Source organism: Candoia aspera, chromosome 7 (genome assembly GCF_035149785.1).
Source record: "Candoia aspera isolate rCanAsp1 chromosome 7, rCanAsp1.hap2, whole genome shotgun sequence".
NCBI classification, from domain to species: domain Eukaryota; kingdom Metazoa; phylum Chordata; class Lepidosauria; order Squamata; family Boidae; genus Candoia; species Candoia aspera.
Genome location: NC_086159.1, coordinates 21,906,587 through 21,923,675, shown reverse-complemented (window position 1 = coordinate 21,923,675; position 17,089 = coordinate 21,906,587). Strand labels below are relative to the sequence as shown.

Below are 17,089 nucleotides of genomic sequence, written 5' to 3'. Positions count from 1 at the left end.
TGAGCTCTGGAACATGAAGCGCCAGAAGAGATGCCAGCACCACTAGAGGAAGACTTGGAGCAAGTCTGACCAACCATGGGTAAGGGTCCATATTAGGGATTACCTTGTGGTGGTAAGGGTGGCAAAATGTCAGTATTTCTCCACCCTTATTGCACCTGCCAAGAGCCACCCAAGCAGTCCTGTTTAGGGTGATTTGGTCCCTGCTGGGCAGAAAGGGCCCTAAGGTTAATCTACAGGGCTACTGTGAGGAATGTTCAGGCTATCTGGCAGATGAAGTTACTCAGATCTGCTCTGACTTGGACTCTGACTGGGGCCAGGTTCTGTGGTATAATCTGGGATGAGTTTCTGTGTATAATCTGGTTCTGTGGTATAACTGGTGACTCATGAGAAATTGGACAGAGTTCTCTGTGCTACCTGTTTATTGGACATGGCCCCCTCCTGGGTTTGAAAGTAATATGTGGTTCAATCCACGCTGTGGTGTCAGCCTCTTTGAGGTAGGCGATGGTGCACCCTCTTCTCAAGAGGCCATCCCTGGACCTAAGACTTTTAAATAGCTCTTGTCCTGTCTCTAACCTCCTCTTTTTAGGGAAGGTGGTTGAGAAGCTGGTTGGTCTGCAGTTGATGAGAACTCTGGAGGAAGCAGATTTTCTCATTTCTGTTAGGTTTCAGGCTGGGATTAGTATGAAGACAGCCCTGGTTACACTTGTAGATGACATGTAGTGTTGCTGTGATGGAGGTGGTGCATCCATCCTCATGCTCCTTGATTTCTCATAGCTTTCAATATGTTTATGGTATCCTTATGGGCCACCTCTAGAGGTTGGGGATAGACAGCATCATTCTATAGTGGTTCTTTTCCTTCCTCCAGGGCTGGTTTCAATTGTTATTAGTTGGTGGACAGAGGTCATTCCCCAGGCCGCTCCTTTGTGAGATGCCACAGGGTTCAACTCTGTCTCTCCTTTTATTCAACATCTACATGACACTGCTGAGTGAGGTCATCCACTGCTTTGGGATTCAGTATCGTCAATATGCTGATGATACCCAATTGTATCTTTTGATCCCAGTATGGCCAAATGAGGCTGTCAAGGTTATTGCAGTGCCTGGAAGTTGTACAGTTTTGAATGGGGAAGAATCATCTCCAACTCTCCAACTGAGTGGCTGTGGTTGTTGGGTTACCTAGATCCAGGGTTATTCCATCCTTGACCTTGAATGGGATTGCACTTCCCCATTCAACAATGGTGCACAATCTGTGTATACTCCTAGACTTACAGCTCCTGCTCTATGAGCAGGTATCAATTGTGCCTAGGAAGGCCTTAGGAGACCCTTCAGACAGTCACTCATGCCCTAATCACCTCACAGCTCATCTATTAGAATCTACTACCCTTGAAGACCACCAGAAACCTCAACTGGTTCAGAATGCAGCTGTACAGGCAGTGATGGGCATGCCTTGGCTGCTCTGCTTCACCAACTGTACTTGTTACTTCTAAAGTCCTATATGGCATAGGGCCTGCTTATCTGAGGAACCACCTACGTCCTGTGGTATCTGATATGACCAAGTTGACACATTCCAGGTTCCTTCAATTAAACAATTAATATCCAGAAGCATGCCTGTTCTGTCATGGCAACTGCCCTCTAGAATGAGATTTTCCCCAATATCCATGTAGCTCCCACCCTCCTGGCATTGTGGAAAGGCTTAATGACATGGTTGTTCTCCCCAACCTTGGGTTAGAGTAGCTGGGACTCCTGCTGGATTGTGTATGTGTATGTCTGTGTGTTGCCAGATTCACCTTAGGTTTCTGTTGTTTACTCCTTTGTTCTAATTATTGTATTCTGTTTTTATGTTGTTGGTTTTATTGTACATCACTCAGAGCCAGTTGGAGTTGGGCAGTGTCTAAATTGAAAAATTAAATTATCAACTGGCACCACCCACTCAGGAAGAAGTGGAACCACTGTAAACCCTTGCAAAGGGTTTAGAAAGACACCATGGATAATGGCATGGGAGCAATATCCAACAGGAGACCCAGAGGTAAATATACCGGGGCATGTTAGGAGTTCTGGAGTTCTGCAAAGACTTCAGAGCCTGCTGTTCAAATAGTGGCTCACAAACAGGATGAACCACTGTGATAAGCCTGTTTAGCAAACATTTGGCAGTGCTTACAAGAATCTGCTGCATGACCTTCCACAAAACTGAAAAGACAAAGTTTGTGTTCACCCATATAGGAAGTCTATGGAATCAGGTTATCCAGAATTCTTCAGACAGAGAAGTAAAAAATTAAAACAAAATAAAACAGTTGAACAAATCAAATACATTCGAAGATGATCCCAAGAAGAATGAACATGCCATTGCGGTGGCAATCAAAACAAACCGCACTACAGAATGTGTGATATGCATGGAAGGCAGGGCTTCTTTTGGTGCATAATTCATGTGTGTGAATCTCACAGCTTACAATGAAACATACAGTTAAAAACACAGTTATAATATTATTAAAGAAACTTCTTTTTCTCTCCTTTTCTCAGCCCCAGACCATCAAGCTCTATCTCCTTTGTCTGAAGACAACCAAATTATGAATAACAAGGGATGTGCAAGACTTACTGATTTGCGCGCAGAGTATTTTGGAGAACCCCAATACATTCTGTTTATCCTCAATACCAAGCAGTTCAGTGGTCTCCAAAAGTAAATCCTCTGAGCTGGAGGTGGTTCAAGAGTCCCAGACATATGTTTTGGGTCAGACAGGCCTGTTTCTGAACTGGTGAGTTTTCCACATTTCTACAGATAATAATATTATCCTTCTCATACTACATTTTGTTGTAATTCCCTTGATAGTATAACTGTTTAGATTCAAAGCTTCCTTAATAATCCCAAGTATTATGCCATATCACCATGCTGCAAACCCTAACTTACAAATTTATGTCCTCAGTAAGAAACCTTGATGTCTTCCAGATGAACTGGAACTGCTCTGGGTTCCATCTATTAAGGAACATCATCTGGTGAAATCCAGGAAGCATGCCTTTTCTGTTGCTGCACCTGCCCTTTGGAATACCATTCCCCCACAAATTAGGTTGGCCCCAACCCTGCTGGTCTTTTGGAGGAGGGCCCTTAAGACCTGGCTGATCACCCAGACATAAGGGGTTAGGAGGTCAGATGAGCCTATGAGTTGTTATTAATATGTATGTTTATTCTTGGCTGTCTTTTAAACATTTTCTCTGTTGTGCACTGTCATTTTTATAATTATATTGATGTTTTTAACTTTTGCTCGTTGTCCAGAGGCACTTGTGTGAGAAGGGTGGCCATATAAATTGAATAAAACGAACACATAAATAAATAACTGGATCCAATTTATAACAACCTCAGTGAGAATGATGGGAATTCTAATTCAATATACCTAAAGGATACCAGGTTAGGGATGGTTGATGGCTGAGCATGTGTCAAAATTCACAAGCAGTTTCATACCCTAAGCCAGGAAGTAAACAGGAAAAACAAAAATTCAGAACAACTTACCCACAAGAAGGTCCATATTCTCTAATCAGCTTGTTGTGGTTCTCCCAAAAGCCCTGCATAAACATAAAGAGATGACAGAAATTATAGCTGGTTCTTTGCATTACCAGCACTGAACTCCCTACTATTTGACTATCATCCAAACCCAAACTGATATGTGCTTAAAAAGCAATTGATAAGAATGTTCCCCCAACTCCTTAGACTGCATGGCCCACTCCCAGACATGGAGCCACATTAAGTTGGTGCATTCCATGATTGTCCATGAGGCTTCAAGAATCCTTTAGATGACCTAGCACTGCTCAAAGCAATGTCTTAGGTACCTTCTGCAATCAGGCAATTCTGTCCACATTTCTGCCTACCCGATTTTATGATTTTCCAGTAAGGAAGAGGTGGGATATACTTTCTTTCTGTTTTCTGTCCATCAGAAATGAAGAAGTCAGTAATTAGTTTTTCACTAGTTATTTGTTGACTTGACAAATACCCTGTACATCTTCCTATAAGCATTGAAAGGTTAAAATAGCAGCTTTTACTTCCAAACAATGCAAAGCTATTTAACCATTTCGAATGAGAAGGATTAAATGCTTTATTAAAGGCTATTGAGATTTCTTCTTTTTTTATCTTTACTCAAAGAATACATATATAATGTTTTCTGGTTCCTTGCATAATCCTTGAATATGGATATAATTGAGTAATATTGTAATTGGGTGTGACTGAGTAATCCTTGAACATGGATATTCTTTAAAGCTGACTCTCACTGTATGGTACGGAGATACAATTAGTTTCAGAGTCAGAAAATTATTGGCAATTGAGTTACGGTCTATTGTGCTAGGTTCCTGAATTAACATCTAGCTTTCTGAATAACATCTTTCTTTACTTAAATTAAGTTGCTGTATCAGATAAGTCCTAGTTGGATTTTTATTTATTGTTTTTGACATCCTTATTTTCTAGAATCAGCCTCTTACTAGCATGCACATAACTTAAGGTGCCCAGCTAGAGGAATATAGATAGAAACAATGCCTTAACAGAAAAGTACAACTTGCATCTTACAGAGTGCCAAGCAGCTGCAGTGGAAACATCAAAGAGTGGAAGTATGATGAATGAAACCAAATATGAAGAATCTAGATACAGAGTAAAAAGCACTAAAGGAAGGGGCTTTGCAACTATCTTCTAACATAACATTTACTGGTTGTCTAGCAGAGTTCTTTAGAGTAACTACTTCATTTATCTGCTGCCATTTATTTTTTAGGAGCGCTTAGCATTTCTCATAGCATTTGTAATTTCCAATATAACCCAAAATATTCAGATGAAATTGTCATGGGATATGAACTTCCAAATGCACTAAAGAATAGCTAATAAGGCAGTGGCAGAGTCACTCAAACCCAAAACATTAGGCTGATAATGCTGAGCATCAGCAAAGAATTTCAAATGAATAGATTTACCAAAGGCTCATTTAGTTGCATTATGATGCATTTGTTCTTCAGTGTAAACACTGAATTTTTGCATGGAAAGTGAGATATATGGTTTCTAAATAAATATTTTCTAATACCATACTGAAACGGAATCAGCTGCCAAGATTTAAAAATTGGCTTTATGCAGTGCAGGAAGAGCTGCTGGTTTTCATACATGCCTATGACGACATGGAAAATATAAAGCTGTCATGGAGATAACTTGATCTTAAATGCAGGTGTAGTACCAGCCATTAATCTTCTTAACCTAGACATTGCAAATGGGTTACTGTGGTTGGATCTGAGGATGACCCATCTTCCTTGTCACAATCTCCAAGCTAATACCACCATTTGGGATGTATTTTAAATACAGTATCTGATTTTCACACTGTGAATAATCCTTGCTTGCACAATGATGCCAACAAAGTACTGACTTCACACAGTAGTTTTATGATATATTGACAGCTCTGTGGTAAACAGATCAAATAACAGTGATGTTAAATGAAACTTTATAATGTCAGTCAATTCCAACATTGAGCAGTAATACATCCAAAAGAGGCTTGCACCATTGATAGTTTTTAGAAGACTACAAAAACAAGTTTCCCTTTAATGATTTAATGATTCTGTAGTTCTCTACTTAAACTCTGTTGCAAACATCAGAAGTAGGTGAACTGCAACCTGCACACCAAGTCTTTCTGCATGAAAAACACCCAACTTGACAATACAAATCACACAAGCCTAGTTTGTGAGCTCTATTAGAACCAGATATTTGTTTAGCATGTGATTTCGGCTGATTTAACTTGTTAGGAAGAAAAGTTACACTGGGCGGAATATACATTTAATCCATTAATGCCTCTTTTAAGCTTCCACATTCACATAAACAGTACATGATAGAAGCTCAAGGGATATTAAAACTTCAGTGTGAAAAATGCAAAGACTTGCATGGTTAGCTGTTTTTCACCCAAGTGCAATGACTGGTTTAAAGGAGGAAAATATTTAGTCATGAAACTGGTTGTTCATCAGTTTTTCTTCTTTGTCTTGTGGTCACAGTAAAAGTAATTCTGCCACATTCTGTAAGATCCCACTTCTATGTCTGTGGTACTCTAGAGCCATATAAAACAGCTGGATCAGCATATGGAGCAGTGTGATTCAAAGACAACCCAGGAGTTAGGCAAAAACAGCCTGTGGCTTTTCTAGTTTTTAAACATGCCTTTGACTCAATTTCCAGGAATGCCCTTTGGGAAAAATGAAAAAACACAACTACTGACAGGTACCTCCTCTTTCTGATACAACAGTTATACTCCAACACCACCTTAAGAGTGAGGTGTAGTACCGAGGGTCCCTCTCCGGCACAGTTAGTGTTCAGAGAGGAGTGCAACAGGGATGTATTCTTGCCCCCCCTCTTTTCAACCTGTATGTCAATTCAGCGATGGACCTGCTTCATAATCCATATTTCTACGCACCTAAACTAGCAAGGCGCAAAATCCCTATACTCCTCTGTGCTGATGATGCTGTCATAATTTCACAAACCCCTACAGGGCTGAAAAGAGCAATAGCAGCAACGTTTTGGTACTGCAGAAAAAATCAGCTGGTTCTTAATTTTGATAAATCTAAAATTCTGATCTTTGCTAAGAGAGCCACCCCATAATCCTGGAGAGCAGAAGGGCACAAATCAGAGCAGGTTACTGCATTTAAATACCTTGGGGTGGTTTTCCACTCTAAAGGCATTTGGAATACAGACCAGAATCACATAATGCAGCTAGCTTTTAGAACTACAAGTGCTATTAAGCACTTCTTTTACACAAGCAGAAGAAAATTAATCCCTGTGGCATTAAAACTTTTTGAAGCCAAACCAGTGGCCCAAATATTTTATGGGTACAAGTAGGAATTTATGTGATGAAGGATGCACTGGAAATGGCGCAAACAACATTTCTGAGATCAATCCTTGCTGCGCCCAGTGGAACAGCAAGCACTCAAGACAGGAATGCCTGAAATCCAGGTAAGGGCTTGGAGGAGGGTGATAAACTACTGGCAGAAAATCGAAATTTTCTCAGTTGGACTGACCCCTTTAGTTTTAACAGACAATCTTCCTTCTCCTTGGAAACAGGCTGTAGAGCAGAAATTGGCACTGTATGGGCTTTCTGTACCATTCCTAGTTTCTTTAGGATATGGCCAGGCCAAACAAGCGCTCATTCAAAGAGTAAGGGATATGGAATTTCAGACTGAAGTTAATAGGCTGCCCCAACATGGCAGAAATTGGATAAATAAGGGTACTTCAGAACCAGCAAGCTATCTACAAAATCTAACTTTCCCCAAGCTGAGAACAGCATTTTTCAAAGCCCAGCATTAACATCTTACCATCCACACTGCTGCAAGGCAGATACTCCAAAACCCCATTAATCGCGTGTACCTGCCCACGTGGCAACAAGGAGATTGAAACCATTTCGCGTGTATTATTACATTGTAACTTCTATAGGGATATCAGGTCTGCTTATCTTCTGCCCTTAATATGTAAATTTCCAGGGAGGCCAATTTCTCTGTAAACCATCTTCCAGAAGATTCTAAACCCTTTAGCGCTTGTGCAGTAGCCAAATTCTGTGTTGCCCCAGTGAAAGTAAGGCATAATTGGTGTCATGAGTAAGGATGGAGAGCAGGGGGCTCCCACCCAGACTGTCAAGCGCATGCGTAGCACTGAGGAACTGTTCAGCCATTCAAAGAGACACAGATCGGGACCGCCTTAACCTTTGCGGTTTATATGGCTGGGTTTTTCCCACGCTTCCTCAGTTTGTTAGGATTCTTGTTAAGTACTAGTAATAAATATTAGAGACCAAGTCATTGTCTCAGTGTGTTTCCTGGTAGTTAGGACTACAATCCTAACAAACTCCTACTCCTATCGAAAGAGGGAGGAACAAGCAATTAAGCAGATACGTTTAGAAATGTCTTCAGAAAACCAAGAAATGCGGCTCGCCATCCAGCAATTGGCAGCAGCCCTACAACAACACCAGCAACAAGTAGATCTCCAGATCAACACATTACAAGCTGCCATGCTACAGCAGTTACAACAACCAGCTCCGATTAACCCACAACCGGCACCAGCAGCAGCAGCAGCTCCACCAGTAATGTTGAGATCACAGGGCAGTCTACCAGAGAAATTTGGAGGGGAAGCAGGACAGCTGAGAATCTTTCTCACACAGTGTACTATGTTCTTCGACAGCAGACCCGCAGAGTTTCCCACAGACAGAACCAGAGTCACCTTCATCCTAGGCCTGCTGAAGGGACCAGCTGCCAAATGGGCTATTCCCATGGTGGAGAACAACGACCCGATTCTCAACGACTACCAGAACTTTTTGGCAGGGTTCCGAGCACACTTTGACGACCCCATCAGAGAGGCCACGGCCAGCCAGGAGATTCGGAGGCTCAAGCAAGGTAACAAGAGGGTGGGACTCTACATTGCTGATTTCAAGTTGTTAGCAGGAGATCTGGACTGGAATGAGAGTGCATTAAAAGACCAATTCAAACAGGGGCTGGATGAGGAAATTAAGAATGAATTGGTGCGCCAGGGAACACCAGCTACGTTAGAAGCCCTATATCAGCTATCGGTGGTCATAGATGCCAGGCTAGAGGAGCTTAGGCAGATGCAGCCGGGGAGAAGCAAGACCCTCCGAGCGTTTTCAGGATTTCCAGCTCCCTCTGTAGCAGCCTCTCACTCAGCACAAGAGGAGCCAATGCAGATTGGGGCAAGCAGGAGACTGATTTCCGAGACTGAGAGGCAGAGAAGGAGAGAGAGAGCCCTGTGTTTCTACTGCGGAGCCCAGGGGCACATGGTGAGAGCTTGCCCAGCGAGAGGCCAAGCAGCTCCAGTAAGATCCCCAGGGCAAGCAGCCGAAACAAGACCCATCCCCGCCTCTGTTTCCAATCAGGGAAACTCCGTTGGTCTCCCTCCCAAGAGCTCAGCAGGGAGACCGTAAATCAATTAAGGAGGGCTCATTCCGAAGATTCCAGGCAAGACTTTTACTACTTACCCGTAAAAGTCCATGTCAACCCAGAGCACCAGGTCAAGCTAGAGGCCCTCGTGGATTCTGGAGCTTCAACTAATTTCATTGATGCGCAGACCGTACAAGACTGCAACATACCGACCAGGGAATTACCATGCCCCATAGAAGTGGAGACCATTGACGGCCAGCCCCTCAAGGCAGGGCCGATTAGAAGGCTCACAGAACCGGTGCAGCTGACAGTGGGAGACCACACTGAGTGGATCCAGCTTTATGTTACTGCAGCGCTAAATGTGCCGGTAATCCTAGGCACGCCTTGGCTGAGGATCCACAACCCGTTGATGAACTGGACTACAGGAGCAATCTCCTTCCCAGCTAAGGAATGCCAGCACCACAAGAGTCAAGCCGCTCCACACTCTCCAGCAACCGACGCAGTCACAGTAGCAGGGGGGGTCCACTTGCCAGCCAAGTATGCAGATTTTGCAGACGTTTTCAGCGAGCAAGAGGCCACAGCACTACCCCCCCATAGGGACTGTGATTGCACCATTGAGTTGTTACCAGGAGCCAAGATTCCAGCAAGGAAACAATATCCCATGTCCCCCAAGGAGTTAGCCACCTTAAAGGATTACTTGGACTCCAATCTCCAAAAGGGGTTCATCCGACCATCTACGTCCCCAGCGTCTGCTCCTACCTTCTTCGTACCAAAGAAGCCCGACCCGTTGGCACCTGCAACCCAGGAGACACCCATGAGAGTGGTCCACGACTTCAGTTTTTTAAATAAACAAACAAAGAGAGAATCCTATCCTCTGCCCTTAATCTCGGAGCTGCTAGATCGCTTACAGAAGGCACGCATGTTTACCAGGTTGGATCTCAGGAGTGCGTACAATCTCATCCGGGTGAAAGAGGGGCACGAATACCTGACTGCCTTCGACACCAGGTTTGGAAAGTTTGAGTACCTTGTTATGCCCTTTGGCTTGTCTAATGCAGGAGCCATATTTTCCAGATTTATGAATCACATTTTTGCTGATTTACTAGACAAGTACATGGTCGTTTATCTAGATGACATATTAATTTTCTCTGAGGATGCCACAACTCACGTAACCCATGTACGTAATGATTTGCAAAGACTGAGAGAGAACAGGCTGTTCTCCAAGCTAGAGAAGTGTGCCTTTGATTTAACTGAAGTACATTTCCTGGGCTATATAGTATCAACAGAAGGCATATCCATGGATCCTGCTAAGGTCCAGGCAATTCTCTCTTGGCCACCCCCCCGAAATGTTAAAGATATACAAAAATGGTTAGGATTCTCCAATTTTTATCGGCGTTTCATAAAAAATTACAGTGAACGTACCAGACCATTTACACAGCTTTTGAAGAAAGGCTCAAAATTCATATGGGGGGAGAGGGAGCAAGCAGCGTTCCAGGAATTGAAGCAGCTTTTTGCTTCCCAACCGCTCTTAAGGCACCCTGACCCCACGAAGCCATTCATAATGTATTCAGATGCTTCAGATGTTGCCATTGGGGCAGTGTTATTGCAATATACAAACAAGGCAGAGAATACATTGCTTCCTTGTGCCTTTTTTTCACGCCTACTCTCACCAGCAGAGAGAAACTATGATGTTTTTAACAGAGAGTTGCTGGCAATTATAAGCAACATTCCAAGAGTGGAGGCACTGGCTAGAGGGGGCGACCTTTCCTGTGAAAGTTTGCACCGATCACAAGAATTTACAGCTTCTACAGAACACCAGATCCCTCACCCCACGCCAGATCAGATGGAGCCAGTTTTTCTCCCGTTTCAATTTTGTTATTTCTTATGTGCCCGGGGCGCAAAACTTCTTGGCAGACGCCCTGTCTCGATCCTTTCAGGCAAAACCCCCCACTCACCAGGAAGTACAGGCTGCTATATTACAACCTCACAACTTTGATCAGCCGATGAGGGGGAGCCAAACAGAGAGTTTAGCAGCAGGCAGCCAAGCAGAGGACCTATTTTCAAGAGCCAGAGCTCAGCAGCAACAGGACCCGTATGCCAGGGCCAGGATGGATGACCTCCAGAGGGCCCTGCAAGACACTGCCTCCCCATTCAATGTGGAGGCAGGAATCCTCTGGCATAGTGGGAGATTGTATATTCCCCCTTCATTGAGGGAAGAAGTACTGAGACTGTGTCATGACCACCAAACGGCAGGCCACGGAGGCGTTTTCAAAACTCTCCATAGAGCTCTGAGAGACTACTGGTGGCCTAAGATGGTTGCAGACATTAAGGGGTACGTTGCTTCTTGTCACACCTGCAGACGAGCCAAGCCTCTCCCAGGGAAGCCCACAGGACTCTTGCAACCCCTACCCACCCCCAGTAGGCCTTGGGATACGATCTCCATGGATTTCATCACTGATTTACCCCCGGTCCAGGGCCTGACTTCCATACTGGTGGTGGTGGACCTTTTCACAAAGATGGCACATTTTATCCCTTGCAAGGGCCTCCCATCTGCACCAGCCACAGCGCAGTTGTTCATAGACCACGTTTTTAGGTATAGAGGCATGGTGAATCACTTGGTGAGTGACAGAGGCCCACAGTTCACTTCCAGGTTCTGGAGGGCCCTTTTCCAGTCATTAGGGGTCCAGATCCACCTGTCATCAGCGCATCACCCTGCCAGTAATGGGCAAGCCGAGAAAATTAACCAGTGGTTACAGCAGTATCTCAGGTGTTACACCACGTATCGGCAAGACAATTGGCCAGCCCTTTTGCCCATGGCAGAATTTACTTATAACAACTCTGTGCAGTCATCTACCCAGATGTCTCCGTTCCAAGCGCTCTATGGGGTTAACCCTCAGGTGTTGCCCACCTCCTCCCAGCAGGGAACTGTTCCAGCAGCAGCTGATTTTCTTAAAGAGCAACAAGCCGCACAGGAGTTGTTAAAGGAGCAGCTGAACAGGGCAAAGAGTGCTTACAAAAGGGCGGCAGACGCTCACAGGCAGGAGGGGCCAGCGATCGCAGTAGGAGACAAAGTGTGGCTCTCTACCAAGTTTTTGATCTCTACCAGACCCTCCAAGAAATTGGACTCTAAGTTTGTCGGCCCTTTCACTGTGGTGCAGCAGATAAATCCAGTAGCTTATCGTTTACAGCTCCCACCATCCATGAAGGTCCATCCAGTGTTTCACAGAGCCTTGCTAGCCAAAGACCCTCCCCCAAGTAACTTGCAATCGCAACTACCCCCCCCCCACCTCCAGTAATTGTGGAGGGAGAGGAAGAGTACGAAGTGGAGGAAATTCTGGACTCTAGGAGGAGGGGAAGGGGCATCCAATATTTCATACACTGGAAAGGGTACCCTGAGGAGGAGCGCACGTGGGAGAATGCCAGAGATGTACATGCTCCAGCACTGGTTCATCGATTCCATCAGCTTTTCCCTCACAAACCCAAGCCTCGCATGTTACCCGAGATTCCTCTTTCGCCTGAGCAGGCCGAAGAAGCCCAAGCTGAGGAGTTCGTGAGTGTGTATTTCCCCCCACCCCCGCCTGAAGCCTCGACTCCAGTTACAGAGGAGCCGGGTGAACCACAGCCCTCAACCTCGGGCTTGCATTTCCCAGGGGGGAGGGGGGCTGACCCTGCTAACTCTCTAGATGTTTTTCAGCAGCAGCCACCTGGCTCGGAGGCGTTATCGGATTGGGAGGGCAGCACTGCTTCGTCCGTGGAGGAGTTGTCCTTTGAAGAATTGCCTTCTTTGCCCAGTTCCCATGGGATTTTACAAGCAGACAACATATCTTATCAAGACTCTGGAGGGGAGGGGGCTGAAATGGAATATCAATCTGGAGGGGAGGGTGATGTCATGAGTAAGGATGGAGAGCAGGGGGCTCCCACCCAGACTGTCAAGCGCATGCGTAGCACTGAGGAACTGTTCAGCCATTCAAAGAGACACAGATCGGGACCGCCTTAACCTTTGGGGTTTATATGGCTGGGTTTTCCCACGCTTTCTCAGTTTGTTAGGATTCTTGTTAAGTACTAGTAATAAATATTAGAGACCAAGTCATTGTCTCAGTGTGTTTCCTGGTAGTTAGGACAATTGGTCACAGAAATAACCACTTCTGTTTTATTTATCGCATTAGGTTTAACACATACTAGCTATCCTGTTTTTAGATGATATATATTTTACTTCATAGTCTGTAATATTTTAGATTTACACTTGCACAGGTAATTAATCACCATTATAGCAGTGTATGTCACATTTTTATGTGTTATTTTATCTTTGTTATGCTAGTATTTTATCTCAACTATTTGATTTTACTTTGGTGGGTTTTTTTAAATTTCTGCTGGTCATGATGGGCGGACAAAGGCAGACTTTGTCATGGCCAAGGTTAATTAGCAAGCTGTAGCAATTCTTTTACATATTCAAGTCTGACAGACACACTATACTCATCATAGGGCTAACAGCTTCCCTATAGTGTGAAATATTCATCGTAATTATATACACTATCATGGGATTATTCATTATCATCCTACTACAGGTTGTCAAGAACCTACCAATGACTTCCAACACTTCAGCCCAATTATTAGGCAAAGGGAGTCCATCATCTTTAGTGACAGATGCTACTGGAGAGCAATGGTACTTCTTCCCCATCCAGCAGATCTACCCAAGCACCCTGCCACTGGCCTCTCTTTCAGGTATGAACTGAACCACCCTGATGTCTGATACAGAATCAGGCAAATCAATGCTGTAATCAGTAATGAACCATTTCCTGAATTGCCCAGTTTCTGTAGCCAGGTGGGGCTATCAAGGAGTACTTCAAATTCCTGACCAAGAAACCCTATTACACACCTGCTTGGATAAGCAGGACAAAAACAATGCATAATTATTTCTTCCAATAGCAAACTGAGATGCTGAATATTGATGAGATAGTTATGTAGCAAAAATGGGGCTTGTGAAAACCAAAATGTAGCAATGAATCTTAAGGCTTTCTTCTGTTATTTTTTAGGAAGCCTTAAGAAGAGACAAGAAATCAAAATGCCCAGTGAGGACTATGTATGCTCAATAGCCATAGAGTGCGAAATGCGTGGAAAAGTGCTTGTGTGGAATGGCAGGAGGGCAGAACACTGATCAGAAGTACACTACATTGCAAGCATGTAGAGATATCATACTGGCATGTCAATAGTAAATACTGTAATAGACACATTGCATACATATATGTGCATCCATGCAGACCATTTCCAAAACATAAGCTGTCAGTCCTTTTATTAAGTCAACCTCCATAAAGCAGAAATAGGTGTCTTTTTTCTTTAATTTTCTTTATTTTATTATTCATTTTTAACAAGAGTACACAAAAATGCCAAAAAAATGAAAAGACCAACTAACAAATAATAACAAATAAAAGAAAAAGGGAAAAAGAGAAGAGAAGAGAAGAGAAGAGAAGAGAAGAGAAGAGAAGAGAAGAGAAGAGAAGGCACAATCTAAGCATACTGCATATATATCTGACGCTGTATGACAATTTCTAATTTGAAAGAAAAAATGCTGTTGTTGTAAAATATCATAAAATCTATGCCAAAGGGAAACATATCATCTTTGGATTGATAGAAAAACTACCAATTTTGATATTTCAAAAATAGATTACAAATCCCCTGATCCCAGTCCTTAATAACTGGAATAAGATTACTTTTCCAATTTCTCAAAATAAGTCTTTTTGTGATTCCCCATGCCCAACATAGCTAAAGTCCCTCAAAAAATGTCAGATTTTTGGAATGTAATAAGTAGATTTCTCCCCAAATCTACTTATACATGTTAACATATTGTTCCCAGAAGATGCCAATAACTCACAAGACCAAACCACGTGAGTCAATGACCCCTCAAATATTGTACATCACCAAAAAAGAGTATCTGATACCCATCCTTTCAAATACATTCTTTCTCCATAAAACAGAAATATGTATGGAAACCAGGAGCCAGCCACTTGTGCATGCATTCTATCTATGCCATTCTTTTTTTTTTTTAAGTCATGTACACAGTTTGCTTCCTTTGATCATCATCTCTGATAGTCATCCTCTGTGGGTAATATTCTTTAATTTATGTGTGTGCCATTTCAGATTTTAACTCACAGATATAGGCCTTCTGAATTTAATAAAAACAGCCTTTCTACCCTTTGGAGTTATTGAGAGGTTAGTGTTATGTAATTAAGTTAATCCTCATTTGTAAAGGCTAATTAACTAAATGCTAATTGAATCCACATATGAACATTAGCACAATGCATTCTCATTAGACAATTTTAAAAAATTACCTTGACTAAAACCAAGCAAATTATTTTGCTCCTTATGAAGATCTTTATAGAAAACGGAAAAAGGAGGCTATTTTGATGCAATAGCATGCTTTTTGCCCTTGATTTGCATTTGCTTTGTCTGACAAAGTATACAATCAACAGCTATTATGGCCTATGGTATTTTACCTAAGGCTGAAATTCTATGCCTATTTAACTGGGAACAAGCCCCACTGAACTTATTGGGCTTACTCCTAAATTAACACATGCGAGATTGTGCTATAAAGACATGCATATTTTAGATCTACTCTAAAAGACAACTCAAACATTCCAACCAAAACCAGTTAAGAAAATTTTCGATTATAGTAGCAATAACCACAAGAAAAATGTAATAAGCGTATCTTGCCATCCTGGTCATATTTCATATTTGAATAAATTGTCCACAGTGTAAAGTCAGGTACTTCTCCTACCTCCTTCATCCTCAGGCCCATGAACCATAAACTCACAATCTCCTACAGCTCTTACACAAACAAACATCTTTTTCTATCATGTCAGGACAGAGAACAGATGATGATTAAGGACAGCTTCCTACAGCTGCTACATACTTTCCCAACACAGATCATACAGATAGCCCGAAAAAGTAGCTCAATCAGTCATATTATTTTGCCAAATAATGAGGAGGACTTCACCATTAAGCTATACAGTAGATATGCGGTGAAGGGCTGTCTATATCCAAGAGAGAAATGCTATGAGAGATCTTCAGTATTCTTTTATGGGCTCCGTGAAGAAAAGATGCAAACAAGTGTTAAAAATTTTACCTTTCTATTCTCCCCACTCTGAATCAAATCAGGGGAGCCAAATTGGTCTATGGGAGAACAGCCTAGGTCCTAAATGACCATATTGGGGTCTTCATCAAAACATGTCCCAAGTGTATGTCCTTAACAAGCAAAGTCTACTGACATCTACTCAAAGCATTCTAGCAAGTTGACAGAAGAGAAGTGATCCAGAAATTAAAAATCTATGACGGGTATTCCCCCACACCTGGTTGCTTGTAAATTTTAATAGAAATAAAAGCTGTGTTTTCCACTGATTCTTGGATCAGCTCCTTTTTTGCACACCACAGAAACTACCATTTTGTAGATACACAGGAACCCACCAAAGGTTTATCTTATTGTTTTCCTCAAACAGTTCATTTCAGTGAAATCTTAAAGAAAGAGAGAAGAAAATATAAAGGAGAGAGAAAATAAAGGTACAGTAGTCTGTATCCTTCTTCCTTACATGTTCAGTCCACACTTTTGCCTGAATTTGTATAGTTATAAATAATCAAGCTATTTTTTTAAAAGCTCATGTTCCAACATTGCGTTTCAACCTTCCCCAGCTTAATGACCTCTGTATACAGTGGTCTTCAAGCCCTCGTAATTCCTGGCCAACATGTCACACAAGCTGCGAATCATGGCACTTGAACTCTAACACACAAAGGGCACCAAGTCAGAGGAGAATACTGGAGCTCTGCATTCCCAAATTAAGCCATTGCACAAAATAGTTTTCTTTGAAAAGAAATTTATTTATTTATTATTCACATTTCTATTACCGCCCATCTCCCCCCAAAAGGAGGGATTGCACTTCTACTCACACTTCATGCCTCTGTTGTTTTAAGCTTTTTAAATTTTAGGAAATGGATTAAATATTCTAAATTTAAGAAACGCAGCCATAATAAACATATGAAGACGTATATTGATTCAGGCAACCCCATTAACATTAAAAAGCTATTGTGGAAAAAGGGATACAGGTGGTTATATCAGAAGCAAGAAATAATTATTTTATATGAATGATTTTGAGTTTCAGCAGATATTCTATGCTATGACAGCTGAAGGTTTTGCAAAGATCGACATTTGGAGAACATGGAGCCTTTTCCCTTTGGGGAAACA

The 17,089-nt window shown here is 42.5% G+C and overlaps 1 protein-coding gene across 1 annotated transcript in view; it reads right to left on the bottom strand.

Moving 5' to 3' along the window:
• TBXAS1 (thromboxane A synthase 1) overlaps positions 1 to 17,089 on the bottom strand; it is a 269,800-nt gene that overhangs the window by 161,996 nt on the left and 90,715 nt on the right. The window contains exon 4 of the mRNA XM_063308553.1: positions 3,497 to 3,549. Within this exon, the coding sequence (XP_063164623.1) occupies positions 3,497 to 3,549 (53 nt within the window). The remainder of the gene's footprint in view (positions 1 to 3,496; positions 3,550 to 17,089) is intronic.